Raw genomic sequence first — 15,944 nt, forward strand, 5'->3', positions numbered from 1 at the left:
GTTTGCAGTGCTTATGTCTGTGAAAGAGCAGCGCTGAGCACTCCTCAGAGAGACACTAAAAGCCACCAGAAAGTCCTAGAGGGTGCAGTACTATGCCAGGGTTATGAAACAGCCAGCAGACTGGTGTGCACAACAACTTCAACTCTTCCCTGATGTTGAAATAGGCTCTGCTGAATGCCAGCCCTTTCAGATGACTGCATTATAAAACCTGCTGAGGAAGTGCCAGAAGTACTCAAACCACATCCCAGAAGTATTCAGACACATCTTATTGCATACTTTTAGCTGTCACACATGAAAGCAAATTACTGTTTTTGTTGTACAGTAAATACCACTGTCTTCACTACAAAGAAAAGTAAACTTTAAAGTTTACATGAGTACAGTGGGAAAGGTGACCAATTTAATCAGTCATTTATTTTTGGCTTTCATAGAGTAGAATCTGGTATAGATCCTAATGTATTAGTCTTTATCAGTATTAATCAGACAACATACCAGTCAGTATCTCATCAGTCAGCTTTGCACAGAATGAAGGGTAGAGGGAATCACTAGAATCCATACATAACCACTGTGAGACCCAAAGATTGTCCAGGGCACCACATATCTGTGGCCAAGATAAACTGAATAATGTGACAATTTCTAGCAACAGATTTAGGCGCTCTCTTTAAGATCTACAACCTTCTTCCTCCTGCACTTCTCACAAGAAGCATGGATCATGCTGGTTTTCATCTTTTTCCTTGTGCAGCATACTGAAGACTTCAGTTTTATAGAACTGGAAATTGCTGCAGAATGGAAGAAAAAAAATTCTTCCTATTATGGATGCATGATCACAGCATATATAGCTGTGCCAAATCTCATCGAACATTGTTCTAATTGAGATTTCTGCTCCCAGCGAAGCTGTAACTGCACAGGCTAGCTCTGTATCTACCTGAGTCTCAGAGGTGCAAAATTTGCAAGAAAGGAAAGGGTCTTTTACAAGACCAGCTGCTGTAGCTTGAAACAGCAGAGAAGTTCATGGGCACCACACATTCTTTTAATCAGGGCCGAGCATGTATTTTCAAGCTGTTATTAATATGGCCACAGTGCCATTAATATTTGAAGTGGCTAGGAAGTTCTGTCTGGTACCTCACGTATCATCTGATACATGTACCACATCTCCCATTGCAGTTCAAACACTCTCCTGCCCTCAAGCACGAACACAATATCCTGCCTCAAAACTATTCATGAGAAAACATAATTAAAGGGAGAAGAAGTAAGAATAGAGAAATGGAATATGAAAAACTGTAGAGCAGAATCAGAAAGTACATTTTCTGAACTGTAGGTGATTATAAATTTCTTGACAGGAATTTTTTAATAGTATTTTATGGGACTGTTTATTTTACACACAAAAGTATATATTTAGTCATAATCATTTTGTACCCAATTAATTGCTTCATTATGTGAAGAAATACTTACTTTAAACCCTTTTTTTATTTTGGAAATTTTTTGTTGAAAAGTAGGTTCAGTCTATGTGATTTCCTTTGTTATGTAGTATAGAACAGATCTCTACATCCAGATTCAAATACTGCACAAAACAGATATTGAAAACATTATCTTTATACAAAATTTAGTTGTCAACCCCCCCAAAAAAAAGAGTTAAAGCAGGTTTAATGATCTTTTAATATAAATAAAAGAAGGAATATATGTTGTATGTTACAACTACGATGTGAAGGGAAAAGAAAGTTGTGTAAGAATGTTAGAAATTAACAAATGAAGTGAGTGCTAAAATATTTCCATGTAGGCACATGACTGAAGAATAGTTCCTCGTGGCTTCCTGACCATGTAGCCTGACTTCCCAAGAGTTTGGACAGGATACCCTCTTTTAGAAAACTGACAATCAATAGAATATTTTTCTTTAAATCAGCTCAAGGGTCCTGAACAAACTTTTTAAAAGTGTACATTTGTTTGCAGTACCCCTATCAGGATACTCCTATACGTGATGTAGAGCAGACATACTTCAGTATCAAGGTAATGGTTTTGGACCATTATGTCTCCAACAGGAATTTGCAAATATCTAATAAAAATAGAGTTGTTTTAATTATTTAAGCAGTGTGTAAAATGCTCGCACACCCACATAAACCCAGTGTCAATTAATAAATCTCATGATTGCCAAATTACTCCTATATTTCCTCTTCAGATCCTGAGACTAGAGTAAAAGTAATTTTGTCAAAAAAATTGCTTCCATTCCAAGTTACTTCATTATTGCTTTTTCACCATAATGCTGCACCAAAACGTATCATCTCTGTGCTTTGCTAATGAAAGAGTAAACTATCCCCTTAGGTGCTCTACTTCCTATGAAAACAAATGAACAAAATCATCACTGATAAAAGCCTCTATTCCTTTGTCCTTATTGCTATTGTTCCTAATTTCTTCTTTTTCTTTTTTTTTTTTAATTTTATGATGGTATAACTTTAAACTTAATTCAAAATAATTAAAAAAAGAAGTGCCATGTTCTTGGATCTTCTTTACTTGATAACTCCTGGCATTCAAAAAAAAGGAGAGACTGGTCTGCCAAAAGCCCAAGAATCTTTTAAAGTCTCCAAATATGCTGGAGATAGTAGATGACACATAAAAGCAGTCATTTACTGCCAAAGGGGATAGAATTCATTGACTTTGGTTTTGCAAGTCTCTGTACTTATTAATGTTTTTATAAAGAATATAATGCTTTTATTGCATTTGGTAATGCATTTAGTGATTCAAAAAAAATGAAGTGAATGGAGGACTTCCAGAGGTTTTGGTGAGCTTTGAACGAGACTTTTTTTCTGCACAGATTGTTCCCTGGGGAAAAAACATGCATTCATTAAGCACTGTGCATTAAGGTAACACAGTATGAATGCTTTGCAACTGCATAAAATACAGTTGCTATCACTCACTTGACTTAAAATATCCTCCAATGTTTTGCTCTATGGCATTAAAAGTAATTCATTTCCTTGGACTGTTGTTGCTAAGGTTTGGTTTATATAAGTGTTTTAAGAAGAAAACAATCTAAAAAATGCACAACTAGCACAGCAGAGAACTCATTATTCTTTCAAATGCTTCTTTTGAAAATGCTTTAAAACTTTTTATTCTGTTGATTCAACTGAAGGAGAGCAATTTGCAAACAAACAGAATAGCATGAAAATGGTCCTTCAATGCTTTGAAGAATTGTTTTGTAACACCTCAACAATTCTGCACTACTGGACCTTGACATCCTCCCCTTTACACCCTCAGCTTACACATAGCTGGGACCATAAAATACGTAGACATATTCAATGTCTAGGTGTCCCTTATGATGCCCAGACAATCCTCAGTCCATATTTTGACGAATGTATGTTGCTGTTTCGGTCTATGGGTCTCTTACTTCCAAAAAGCAAGGATGTGCTGAGCATGGATGTATGGTTTGTTACATCAGATTCCTAATTTGTGTGACATCTCTGAAGAGATGAAGTCCAGCAACCCTGGGTGCAAGGGATCTCCCTGGCTCATGCACAAGACTCACACAGAAAGCTCAGGGATTCTCAAGGATTTAATTACAGATGTGTGGTCACACCGATCACCCAGCTGGAAACCAGGATTTCTGCTTAGCTGGCTGATGGGCAAGAGCCACTGGTGTAGCTGGGTGCACAAACACCTACCCAGCCAAAGTTTCCGAGTGGAAAGTGATGACACAATCAGAGGAATTCGGACATAGAGTGGCAGACTAGGGTAAGACTTACACATATGAAAGTGTGGGAAGGGGAACTGATCACAGGAACCCTGCTATTTTGGATCATCGTTCCTGGGAATCCCAGAGATGGATCAGCCAAACTGGAGGGAGAGTATTCCATCTCAGCTTTGTGGGTGAGTTCCTTACCACTCCCCAACACAGCCAGCTAGCGTAAATCTGGTTACAGGATGCCTCTGTAACAATCACAAAATAATTTCATCACTTTAAAAGAGACTGGCACCACAGTGAATATTTCTCAATGATACTCTCTACACAGAAAATTATTATTTCATGTCTGTAAAGGAGGCACGGTGCACTGTTGCTCACTTTATGCTAAAACTGTGGAGGAAGAGAACCTTTCTGCATTCTGAAACAGGCACTGCAGGTCACCCTTCCTAGAACAGTAGCTTTGCTGTCACGTTAACTGTCTCATGATTTATTCCTGCCTTTGGTAGAGGAAGAAATCAACTTCATAGGATAATAATAAAAAAAGCATATTGATTTCTTTATTATTATGCTGCTAATATTTGACCCCATAATCTTAGCCAGAATTTCAAAATACTAAAAATACAGTGATTCCACAGAAATACTACAAAATTTACAAAAGAAATATAAATATATTTGACTTAGAAGAAGCTTTCTAAATGTTTATCTTATGTGCAGCAAATATGAATCTCAGATGGAATTAATTTCAGTCTTTCATTGTCTTTTATTTTCTTTTCTTTACAGCAGTCTCAATCTTATGTTTAATTTTCAACAACAGAGTGCCTAATGTCTGTGTTGCCATGACCTGCTATTATGAAATCTCTGTATCAAAATGAATGCTAGTTATTAATATGGAAAAGAGCAGTTTTAAACAAACAGAACATTGTCATGCTATTTTATAACAGGGTTGAGAACAATGTGTAGGTAATTAGTTTTAAACAGTAACACTTAGTCATTTAGATAGTAACTTGGAAACAGGCAAAAAAATCCAAGGAATCTTATCACAATTCTTTGCTTTTCTTTAGGTAAAGGAATTATTTCCTTTAAAGCTGGTGAGTTTTGATGCTTTGTTGTTTTTTGTGATAAAAGTCTATGAAAATAGAAAAGAATAGAAGGAAAGTCTTGGCATGAGACTGGGTAAATTAAAGGTAAAGTTAAACTGCATGAATCTTTGTTAATAAGAACAGGACACGAAGGATGAGGAAATTATAACTCTTGTATTCAAACCTAGGCTGCTTTTACAAAGCAAAGTTGCATCATTTTTTTTCAGTATTTTTGCAAAAATAACTCTCCTGACATATCTTATTCTGTTAGATATTCATGCTTAGAGCAATTTTTAAATGGATATTTTATTGGCAGCATAACTTCCTGTGTCTTGGCAATATGTAGACAGGACTTTAAAAAACATTACTTTTAAAGAGGCATTTTGAGATTTCAGATTTGACACTGATTTGATTGAATTATTTTCTTATTTTATTTCTAGATGCATTTCAGCTGGACAGATTTTATTATATAAATTATAAAATACAATTTTGGTATTAAGTTACAAATAAGGTTTTAAAACAGCTAAGTGCCTGCAACAGCATTAGCAAGAAAAGCTTGCTTCTATGTGTAAGGAATCAGGTATTGGTGATATGGGACCTGTATGGTGTCCATGTTTCTTCAAGAGTCTGTGTCATCTGAGGTGGGAGTCAGCTTGCAGAAAAGGTAGCATTTACTTAGAACCACGTTTTCAAGTCAACTGACGCACCTTCAAAAGTCCCCACAAGGATTAACTAACATATAGAGATCAAAGCTATAAAATACAACTCAGCTGAATCACACAGTGAAATTGCAACAGCCAGGTGCAGACTGACTATAATAAGTGTGTTGGGCTTTCTGATGAGATACTTCCTCTTAGTGCCTATGTTGGCAAAGGAACACAGCAGAACAGAAGATGGAGTATGGGCAGAGCATCACTGTTCTCTGCTGCTGAGATAAATGCATTTAATCCTGAGGATGGAAAAGAACCACTCTGATAATCAAATAGGCACAGTCAACATACTTTGGGTCTTCCCATTTCTTCCACTCAGCAAATATTTTTCTACTCAAGACAGAATGCAAAAGGGAAAACATTTCAGCTGGATTAAAGGCTATGATAAAAACTCTTTCTAAACCATTAATACTTGGGGCATGCTAGCACTGTAGAGCTTCTTTTCAGGGTAAGCTTGCACAGTAGGAAATGTGGGTGGAAATCTCCACTACAGTGATTGTACTATCTAGAATTCTTAAGCCAGTTAATCCGTAAGAAACCTGGAATATATCACATGGAGTCATATTGTACAATCTAGACACAGTCGTCAGTGACTCCAAACTCATTAGCTACAGAGCCTATATGCTCCTTGCCAAGATTATCTCTTTTTAGACTTTCTTTCCAGAATGTTCACTGATAATATTGACTGAATTGTCTGAATAAATATTTAATAAATTTTCCATTTGAAAATCTAAGATAATATTTGAAAGGCTTTCAGTTTGCATGGAAAATTATACATATTTCCAAATAAACAAGTGAAGCTGAACCAAATGTTGTATTCACCAGATTTTTAAGTGATACTTTCTCATTACTAACAAGAGTAACACAATCTGTGCTCTTTTTGAAGTTGTCCTATATGTGCTCCGCTTGAACAAATTGCAGTATTTGGAATGAGACTAAATGGGATACTGATTTCTTGAAATGGATCATGATACAAACACTCAAAATTTGTGCTTTTCATTGATGCTATGACCCCAGTCCCAGTGATGCTGTAAAAGTACTCTTCAGGGAGTATATCTCATAACACCTTAGACTGTTGCAAACTGACCTACCTCTGAGCTCCCTTCCAGAAAATTGTACGAAACCTGAGCATGCACGTGAAATTCTGCTGGGAACGCTATCATCGGAAGCATTTGAGCTATGCCTTTGCTGAAAAGAGCTGTCAGCCTGACTAAACAAAGAACCCAGTCTGTAATCGGTAAATCCATCTACAGCATCTGGTCAGGATTAAAAAGACCACAAAATTTGAATGAGAGGATATTTTTGTGCATAGACAGGATGAAGATCTTCAGATGACACTTGAATGAGCACATGGACAAATTCTGCCGTGAAACAAAGACATCATCAGTTCTGCACTGAAAAGGTTCTCCAGAGAAATCTTCTAGGTGTATGCATACTATATATATGTATTCTATAAATATTTTTGAGGGGTATATTTATATATCCATTGGGCTAAGTGCCATATCTAGAAACATCAAGATATGTGAAAATGTAACAGTCCAGAGAAGATCAGACTGTATTTTTAAAAGTCCCCAGTCTGAGAGAAATCCAGTCAGGTATCTAAATAGTTCAGAAAATCTGGTTTCTAAATGCTGAAAACTAAGTGTCAAAGCTAGTGGAAGCTCATTAAAAATCCATACTGCTGAACTGTCCAACCATCCCATAAAACAGCAGCAACTTATGCTAATACAAATACAAGGGTATTGCAACAGTTTCACATCACACTGTTACCCCATTCTCATGTATCCTTATCAGATGCATATTTACACAGACTTTTCAGAAACTTAAAAAAGTAGCACAAATATTTCTCATTAATAACAAATTTTTGGTACAAAATTATTTCCTTACTTTTGGGAGGGAAGCTCTCGATCCTGAGCTTTGCGTGGTCATTGTCAAAACTGTAGTGATACCCAGTGCAACTCTGGCTGGAGCAGCATCCATGTTGATCCAGAAAGAAACCCAGGATAAAATGACAATCAGCAGGCTAGGAATGTACATCTGGATTAAATAGTATCCCATCTGACGCTCCAAATGAAACTTGACTTCAATGCATGTAAACTTTCCTAGAACATGAAATTACTTTAATAAATGCTTTTTGCACATTTTTATCTTGTTTTCTGAACATAAATTAGATGCATGGCCTGTTTCCTAACCTAACACCAGAAGCAGCTCCTGATACACAAATGCTAGTCAAGCACTTGTTGCATGCTAGCTTGGGGAAAGCATGGCACAACTGAAGCAATCTGTGCCCAGTTCTTTATATTAACTGAGAAAATTAATATTAACACAATTGTTGTACCTCCAGACAATATAACGTAATGTTACTTTTCTCAAAATTTAGTGAGCTTTTACTTTAGTCATCTATATTGTTTAGTATTAAAAGGTGACAGCATTTTGGTCTTTTAATGACACCAGGTTAAGCAGCCATATTCGAACAGACAAATTGTGAACTGCTGGTGTTACAGTCCTATGGTAGATCACACTCCTCCTCATTCTGCTCATGTTGTTTGCCTGCATCTGTGGATTACATCACACAGCAGAATCAACTCAAGCTCTACTTTGAATTTTGCTAAAATTCTGACTTCAGAAAACTTAAAACAATCTCTCCTGGGAGGTGAGTGATTCTTCAAACAACAGACAGCTGTTCCAAAGCGGTCCTGGAGAGCAGAAGTTTCCTGACAGTGGAGCTGGTTGCGCAGCAGAGGATGCAGAGCCCTGAGTTGCAACAGCTCATCAGTTACTAATGCAATCACTCTGCACTGCTCTCAGAATTACTGAGGTTTAGATACTGTGAGGGCTCTGGCTCTCCAGGCTGACTACAAGAGCCTGTCATTCCTGAAGTGTCATGCTAATGGTTTCAAAGGACCCCTTTTGTGTTGGTTGGTCAAATGCATGAAGATGCATTGTTCCTCATTCACCCTTTCAGGGGAAATTAGATTGTTTTCTCCTTTTTGCAATGTATCTGTATTTTTTTGCTAGTCTACAATGCTGAACAGCAAGAGGTGGTACAAAGGAGAATGCAGAAGCTGTTTGACAAAGAGAGGAGTGGAGACAAACTGAGTGATATCTTTTGACAGGACAGAAGTCTAAAATGAGTGACCGGACCTGTGACTCAAAAGGCAAATGCTGAGACCTGGGTAATGGCTGTTCCTGACCAGTCTGCCCATACAGAAGGGGTCTGGAAAAGGGGTGTGGTGGCCACATATGACAGTAATGGTATAAGAGTAACCCAGTATGTCAAAGGCTCTCCAAACTCTTGAAGCACAGCCTGGACAGCGAGTTTAGGAGAAGGCTCAGCAACAGATTTTATCCACATCTTGATTTCACACCAAACCTGAAGGAGCATATTACAGAGAAGACAGCAATGGGAGTGTCAATCAAAAAGTTTTCCTTCCTTGGTACTTTGGGCTCTAAAATGAGAAGCTACATTTATAAAAATTTAAAAAATAGTTTTCTTTTCATAAGCAATAAATGTGACTTTATTTTTAGTAGAGGCAGTACCTCTCACGCTGTAATATTTCACAGAGTAAAACAAACATACTTGATGCAACCAGATCGGCTCCTATGCTGAAATGATGAAAAAGCTATTTTAGATGAGAAGGATTATATTTAATCTCAGAAAGTACCCAGAAAACTGTTCTCTAAATGCTGTCCCTATTAAATAAACTCCAAGCAACTAAATCAAAATTTTACAGTCCTCTCTTTTCTGCAAAGCTAAAGATAGAAAACACAGAATTAGAAACTTCTTAAGAAGAAAAAACAACAGAGTATTAAACAAAAATTTAATTTCCCAACATTTCGTATCTGTACACTGTTCTGATCAGCAATGAAAACACTGTCGTTTCACATACTACATCTCATAAATTAGACCACACGTAAAAGCTGGTGAAAATTTTATATTTTTCCTCACCGGCAATTTAAAATGCTGGAGAAATAAATCAGGTTCAGAAAAATCAGTACTTTAAAGTGATTCATCAATATTTACTAAAAGAGTTAGTTTGTAAAAAAATTTCATTTTAAGGATATCAACACAACTAGATTTTTTAAAGATTTTAAATTCTTTAATGATTTTAAGGATATTAGAATACCTTTAATGAAATTAAAGAAAATTTGGAAACAAAATCTTTCAAACAAAAATAAAAAGGAGAAAATTTCTTTCTTTTCAAATTTAAAAATGCGTGGCTGAATTAAATTTTAATTTCAATTTCTTTTTTTTTTTTCTGACAATAGATACCACTGGAGCAATTGATAGAAAAAAACAGAAAAATCCTCACCAGTGTTGTAATGCTTTGTGCAATAACCAAGTTCTTTATCTTCTTTCAAAATAAACTGTGGCAAGGTTAAACCCTCTGCTACTTGCACAGGTCCATCACTTAGCCACTCAAATATCAAATCATTCATAGTATATCCAACTGCAAAAAAGAAATCAGAGTTTATTAGATGACAACTGACCGGAAAACATAAAAAGCCAATGTTATTATGTCTGAGAAACATGTCTTATTACAATATATGTTATCTCAATTATATTTTCAAACTGTATGATTAACAATAGCACTGTTCCTGTTAGTTGCCAGTTGCTATTACTGTGCTATTACTGCACTATTACTTTATTAAAAGTGACAAGTAAACACTATTATGTTCTGAAATATTGCCCTGGTTTACCTCTAAAAAGAAATTTTGCTGGCCCATACAAGATATTGTTTACACCTCAATTGAAGTTTCTCTGTGTCTACATATAAGCCTGCATTTTGCTTTATTTTCATCATTATTTGATGACGGAGTTGGTGTGCACCAAAAAAACAAGGATTTCCAGACTGCAGAATGCCAGTCTCTTATTGAAAAGAAAATGGCAACTTTTGTAAACCTGTGAACCTATCACTGAGAGATATGGAGGGAAAAGAGAGGCATCGACTCACTGAAGTGTCTTTCTGACTGTACTGCTACATCTTCATGGGCAAATTAAATAAGCTGTGTCAACCTCACGAAGTTCAACAAGGTCAAATCTGAGGTTCTGCACATGAATCGAGGCAATCCCAAGCACAAATACAAGCTGGGTGGAGAGTGGACTGAGAGCAGCCCTGGGGAGAAGGACTTGGGGGTGCTGCTGGATGAGAAGCTTGACATGACCCATTAGCGTGTGCTTGCAGCCCAGAAAGCCAATTGTATATTGGCCTGCATCAAAACCAGCATGACCAGAAAGTCAAGGGAGGTGAGTGCCCCCCTCTACTCCACCCCACCTGGAGCGCTGCATCCAGCTCTGGGGCCCCCAGTGTAAGAAGCACATAGTCCCATCAGAGTGAGTCTAGAGGAGGGGAACAAAAACAATCAGAGGGCTGGAGCACCTCTGCTATGAGGACAGACTGAGAGAGTTGGGGTTGTTCAGCCCGGAGAAGAGAAGGCTCTGGGGAGATCTTAGAGCAGCCTTCCAGTACCTAAAGGGGGCTGCAAGAGAGCTGGAGAAGGACTTTTGACATGGGCCTTTTTGTAGTGATAGAACAAGGGGTAATGGCTTCAAACTTGAAAGAAGGTAGGTTTAGATTAGACATTAGGAAGAAATTCTTTACTGTGAAGGTGCTGAAACACTGGAACAGGTTGCCCAGAGAAGCTGTGGATGCCCCATCCCTGGAAGTGTTCAAGGCCAGATTAGATGGGGTTTGAGCCCAACCTAAACCAGTCTATGATTCTGTGATTTTCTGGGCACAAAAGCATGTGGCAGCCCACAGTTCATACCCACACAGCTAAACCCTTTCTCCCCTCACTACAAAAAAACCCTCAAGATGGACTGGTACCTACTGAATATTTGGAATGATCACTGGTATATGTCATTGTCTGAGCCTGTCTTGGTTTTGCCTGTTTGTTACCTGGTTGAGTTGAAACGGTGCTGTGGTGTGTGCTGATACTCCAGTCCATGCCTTGGCTGTGTTTAGCTTACCACGTTAAGTATATTAATAGGACCCCTGTTTCATTGGGTCATTTTTCAAAAGACTACAACCTAACTCAATGGGACATTGTGAATCCCTGGCTATGTACAAATTGCCCTTACTTTCCTGAGATTTAAAAATTTCTCCCACATAGCATTGCTGTGGTTACCCATGAAAGTGATGCAGCCCTGATGGGTGAAGTGATGTGACCCAGGAGAGGGAAAGGGAAGGGACCAGGAAAAGCACAGAAACAGGGGACCCACACGTTATGGTGATAAATAGTTAAAGCACTGTTCCTCCATTATTTTTCCGTACAAATTAGGAATACTGAGTCTCATCGCATAAATGTGACAACATAGATACTATCTAACCTCCAAATCTTAGGGTAAAATCATGTTATTTGATAGATAAAGCAATTGGACACTCACAGCTCTCTAGCTGCATTGTACATGTCTGCACATCCATAGGAAAATTCTTCAGGTCCATGGGACAGGATAAGGTTAAAGTAAGCCTAAAATTGGAGGGGGAAAAAATAAAGAAGAAAATGTTAGACATCTACAGGTTTTATCTAAAGCCCCATATTTAGAGTTTAAAAGGGTCAAGACCAAATCTTAGCACCTCAGAGGCTGGGCTCATCTCCCCTGGGAGCTTTTCAGCACATAAGGCCTGTGAAGACCCAAGTGTGTGAGCAAACTGGGTGCTTGCAGCCTGCACTGGCTGAGCTGAGCACAGAGACAAGAAGACGTTCTCCACTAATGTACCAGTGAATGTTCTGTGTACAATACGGAACCAAATAATACAAAAGCTGTAATGACTGATCATGGGACAGAGGTTTTTAAGCTTTATTTTGGAAAAGCAAAAGAAGAAAACAACAACCATGGGGTATTTTCAATAGAGTGCTTTTGTTGCGTATGAGTCCCATTTCCAACTCTTCATTCTTACTGCTGAGCCACTAAAAGAAAGAAAAAACCACCATACAGTAAAAGCTAAAATCACATCACATTAAAGGAGTGTAGATAGAAGAAAGTAAGCCTAAAGGAAAAAAAATCATACAGAATATACTTGTCTTTTAATTTTTCAGTTGCTATTGTCCCAGAGAAAGCATAACTTTACTTGAATGGGAATACGTTTAATTTTTCTTTTTTTCTCCTTTTTCTTTAGTTGATTTTAGCTTTCCACATTTTAGCTTTTCCACATTTAAGTGAAATCTACTTCAAGACTTCTTTTCTGCTTTATTTCTTTTATTTTTTTGTTTGAGGAGAAGAAACCATTTTTAGCAAACCAGTAGGATGGCATAATTACAAACAACTAGCTGCTTTGAAAAACAGAAGTGTTAGGATTTTGGTTTAAATCATATTTTAAAAGTACGTTTCTATTTCAGATTACCTTCAGCACAAAAAAACACTTTGACACAAAGAAAGAAAATAAAAAAACCCTCTGTGTCTATTTATCATTAAGGACGATAACAAGATTGTCTGATCTGAAGGGAAACTGAAACATTTACACAGTACAATGAGAATAAATTTTTAATTATGTCAGTGAACCCACGGGCCAGCTGTTTGAAAATATAACCTTGAAACTATGTCTTCTCATGGACAAATGTGATCTCTATGGAGAAACACTTGACTAAGTTCTGTCTCCCAAGGTAATTTTTTGGTTCTTACCACATACAGCTGATTCAAGCTCTTTCAGTCTATTTCTTCACCATGTTAATTTTTGGGGATGGCCTGACTGGGCTTCTAGACCTACCATCCTGTCATAAAATCAGTACGACAAAAAGATGATATTTAGGTAACTGACATCAAAATTGTGTCTTAATCAAAGATCACATTCAACACCGCATAGAAAGCCACATTATTTCCATCTTGACACAGTCTTCAGTGAACAAGATGATAGTATCAGGAAATTAGAGATCAGTTGTACGTATTAGTGAAGGGCACTGAGATGAATAAAAGTATTCCTCTCAATATTACCATAGTAAATAAACTCCCATTTAACCTTTGGAAGCAAATAGCATAAGCTTAAAAAAAATTTGTCATCTAGAGAAAAAAGTATATCTAGTAGCCATATAAATGTCATTGACAATCTGTCCTTTCCTCATTTAAATACTTTAAGCGCCCTGCAAATGTTAACTAGTGGCATTTTACTAGGTAATTTCCCGCATTAAAGATTAAGCTAATTAAATTGCTAATCCCCAGAATTAACAAAACATTGCTTCTGCCTTATTTTCTGAAACATTGCTATATCAAACTCTCTTCCTTCTTTTCAGTCATCTTCTAAATAGGGCTTAGATGTTTTAAGTTCTTTTCAAACATGCCTTCATGCAAATATAGCCTTTGTAAATATGTCATTTGTTGCATTCACTGAAGTAGGCATAGCATATCCACCCCTCGGATTTTACTGACTGTCAGGTGTCAGGACTGCACACTGACTTTGTTTCCTTTCCCCTTAATCCCCTTCTACTCCCAAAAACCCCAAATAGTTTGGAGGTTGACTACATACATGGTCAGGGAGATCTCTTGTTATTTTAATATCGAACTCGTGAGAAAACAAATACATCCAATTGCAGCTTTTAAGCCTCACTAGGGAAGAATTGATACTAGGTAGATATATTTTTTTTTTCTGGAGGTGAGATGAGAAAATGTTCGTTATGTTGGTCCACACGAAGCCTGAAGTCCTACTTTCACTTCCTAACCACTGGTGTCTTTCAGGAAGACTGAATTATGCTATTCTCACCTTGACAAATGAAAAATAATTTCCGTTCACTGTGTTAATGAGGGTAGCTCAAGAGATCAGGGGGCTTATAGGCCCTTATAGCTTTACCTCTACCTGTTGCTCATCTCAGCAGAGTAGCCATTCATAGTTTACATCTTTGCCTCTGTAATCCCTTTTACTAGGAGTAATGCAAATGCTTATAGCCTGGTATCATCCACAGATCCACTGATTTTCAACGAGATTACTACATGCTAAATATTCAGCTGCTGGAGTCTGAAATAGATCCACTGAAGTCCATGATGGTGGATCAATTTATACCAGTTGACTAATTTTCTGTAAAAATAGGATACTGCATGTGTTTCCAAACCCTGGTTCCATGTCTCTACTTATATATTTACATAAATAAGGACACAGGATCAGAAATAGAAAGTGTTAGGTAGATATAGCTACCCCCATTGCCGATAACAACAGTGTCATTGACAGAAAATGTTTCAGCAAAATGAGCGTCTCACACTTGGCAAATTCAAGAAGGGCCCCTGGAGATTTGGTGCAAAGAGCAAATTTAATGTGGAACTACATTGATGAATACTTTAATCATTATTAAAAGGGAATAAACTGCTATAGAACAATTATTTTATTTTTCAACACCCCACCACCAAGGCATTTGAGATACATAAACAACAGATTTGGTGGCATAGAACCATAAAACACTGATGGGAAATGCTTTACGAACCATCTGTAAAACTGAAAGGAGAAGAAGCTGATCATGGACTTGATTTTGACTTCAGCTACCTGAGTACCCTTTAGTCCCTGCTAGCCAGACTCAGGTGGCACAGCTGGCTCACAGAAAGCTCTGGGGTTGGGCACATTATGTTTTCCAGCTGAGCAGAGAGGGCTCATGAGGGAGCAGGAGCGAGTCACGTCTCCAGCGCCTCAGCACGCCAGGCACAATGCCAGGGACAGCAAGCTGCCTCCGAGGAGAGGAAAAGCTGCTCTCTTCTTTCCCTCCCTACCCCACAGCCAAGGAAGAAACAAGTCCTGGAGTAGTGCAAATAGAGTATGAACAGAACAAAATGCAGAATGAGAGCCAGAAAACAAAGAGTGAACAATTAGCTGTCACTGTGACAAAAATAATAAATCAATCAATCAAAAATATTACTGAGCAATGCTGTAGCAGAGACCAGGCTGTGATCCAAGTATTACAGGGTAGCATCGTCTGTCTTAAGCTTTGGACCCTCTTTCTGAGGATTCCCGCATATACCAGGTAAGTCCTTCTCAGCAGCATCTGCTGAGACCTTAAAGGCCTTCAAAGTGCAGCAGGCATTGCTGGGATGACTTCACTCAGCATTTCATTCAAACTCCCCTCTTTCTTTCCCTGGTTTCACTATAATTTTCTGAGAAATCACTCAGACTTGGGTTGGGGGCCTGTGTCTCTTCCCACCTCAGCTCAAAGTCTTTAATTTCTGGTCACCCCAGGAAGCCCCTGACAGCATCACTCCGAGGTCTGCATTCCCTACTTTCTGCAGACAGAAAGACAAAAGCCCTGCAGGATGTAGCTTCCTTTGTCGCAGAAGCCAAAATAAGGCATCCCACGGGAAAAAAAAAATAAATAGCCTGACAACGTGTTATTAATCAGAAACCCTCATGCTGGTGATCTTTAACACCTGAATATTTTGTTTTGCAATGCCAGTGTCTTTTCCTGGTGTGAGTAGCCATGGCCTCAGACGGACAAGCAGCAGAGCTCAGCACAGGCACTGCTGCTGCCCTAAACATAGCTGCTGTAGCCAGCCAACGTCCTCTGAGAAAAAGGCAG

The 15,944-nt window shown here is 38.0% G+C and overlaps 1 protein-coding gene across 9 annotated transcripts in view; it reads right to left on the bottom strand.

Annotated features, from left to right (window-relative positions):
* Positions 1–15,944, bottom strand: part of GLRA2 (glycine receptor alpha 2) — a 129,101-nt gene that overhangs the window by 70,416 nt on the left and 42,741 nt on the right. For 8 of the 9 annotated variants that reach the window (XM_032679604.1, XM_032679597.1, XM_032679601.1 and 5 more), the window contains 3 exons: positions 11,845–11,927; positions 9,770–9,907; positions 7,344–7,558 (listed from right to left, as the gene is read on the bottom strand). In XM_032679604.1, coding sequence (XP_032535495.1) covers positions 7,344–7,558; positions 9,770–9,907; positions 11,845–11,927 — 436 coding nt within the window. The remainder of the gene's footprint in view (positions 1–7,343; positions 7,559–9,769; positions 9,908–11,844; positions 11,928–15,944) is intronic. The other variant, XM_032679600.1, reaches the window with a different exon arrangement.

Source organism: Chiroxiphia lanceolata, chromosome 2 (genome assembly GCF_009829145.1).
Source record: "Chiroxiphia lanceolata isolate bChiLan1 chromosome 2, bChiLan1.pri, whole genome shotgun sequence".
NCBI classification, from domain to species: Eukaryota; Metazoa; Chordata; class Aves; order Passeriformes; family Pipridae; genus Chiroxiphia; species Chiroxiphia lanceolata.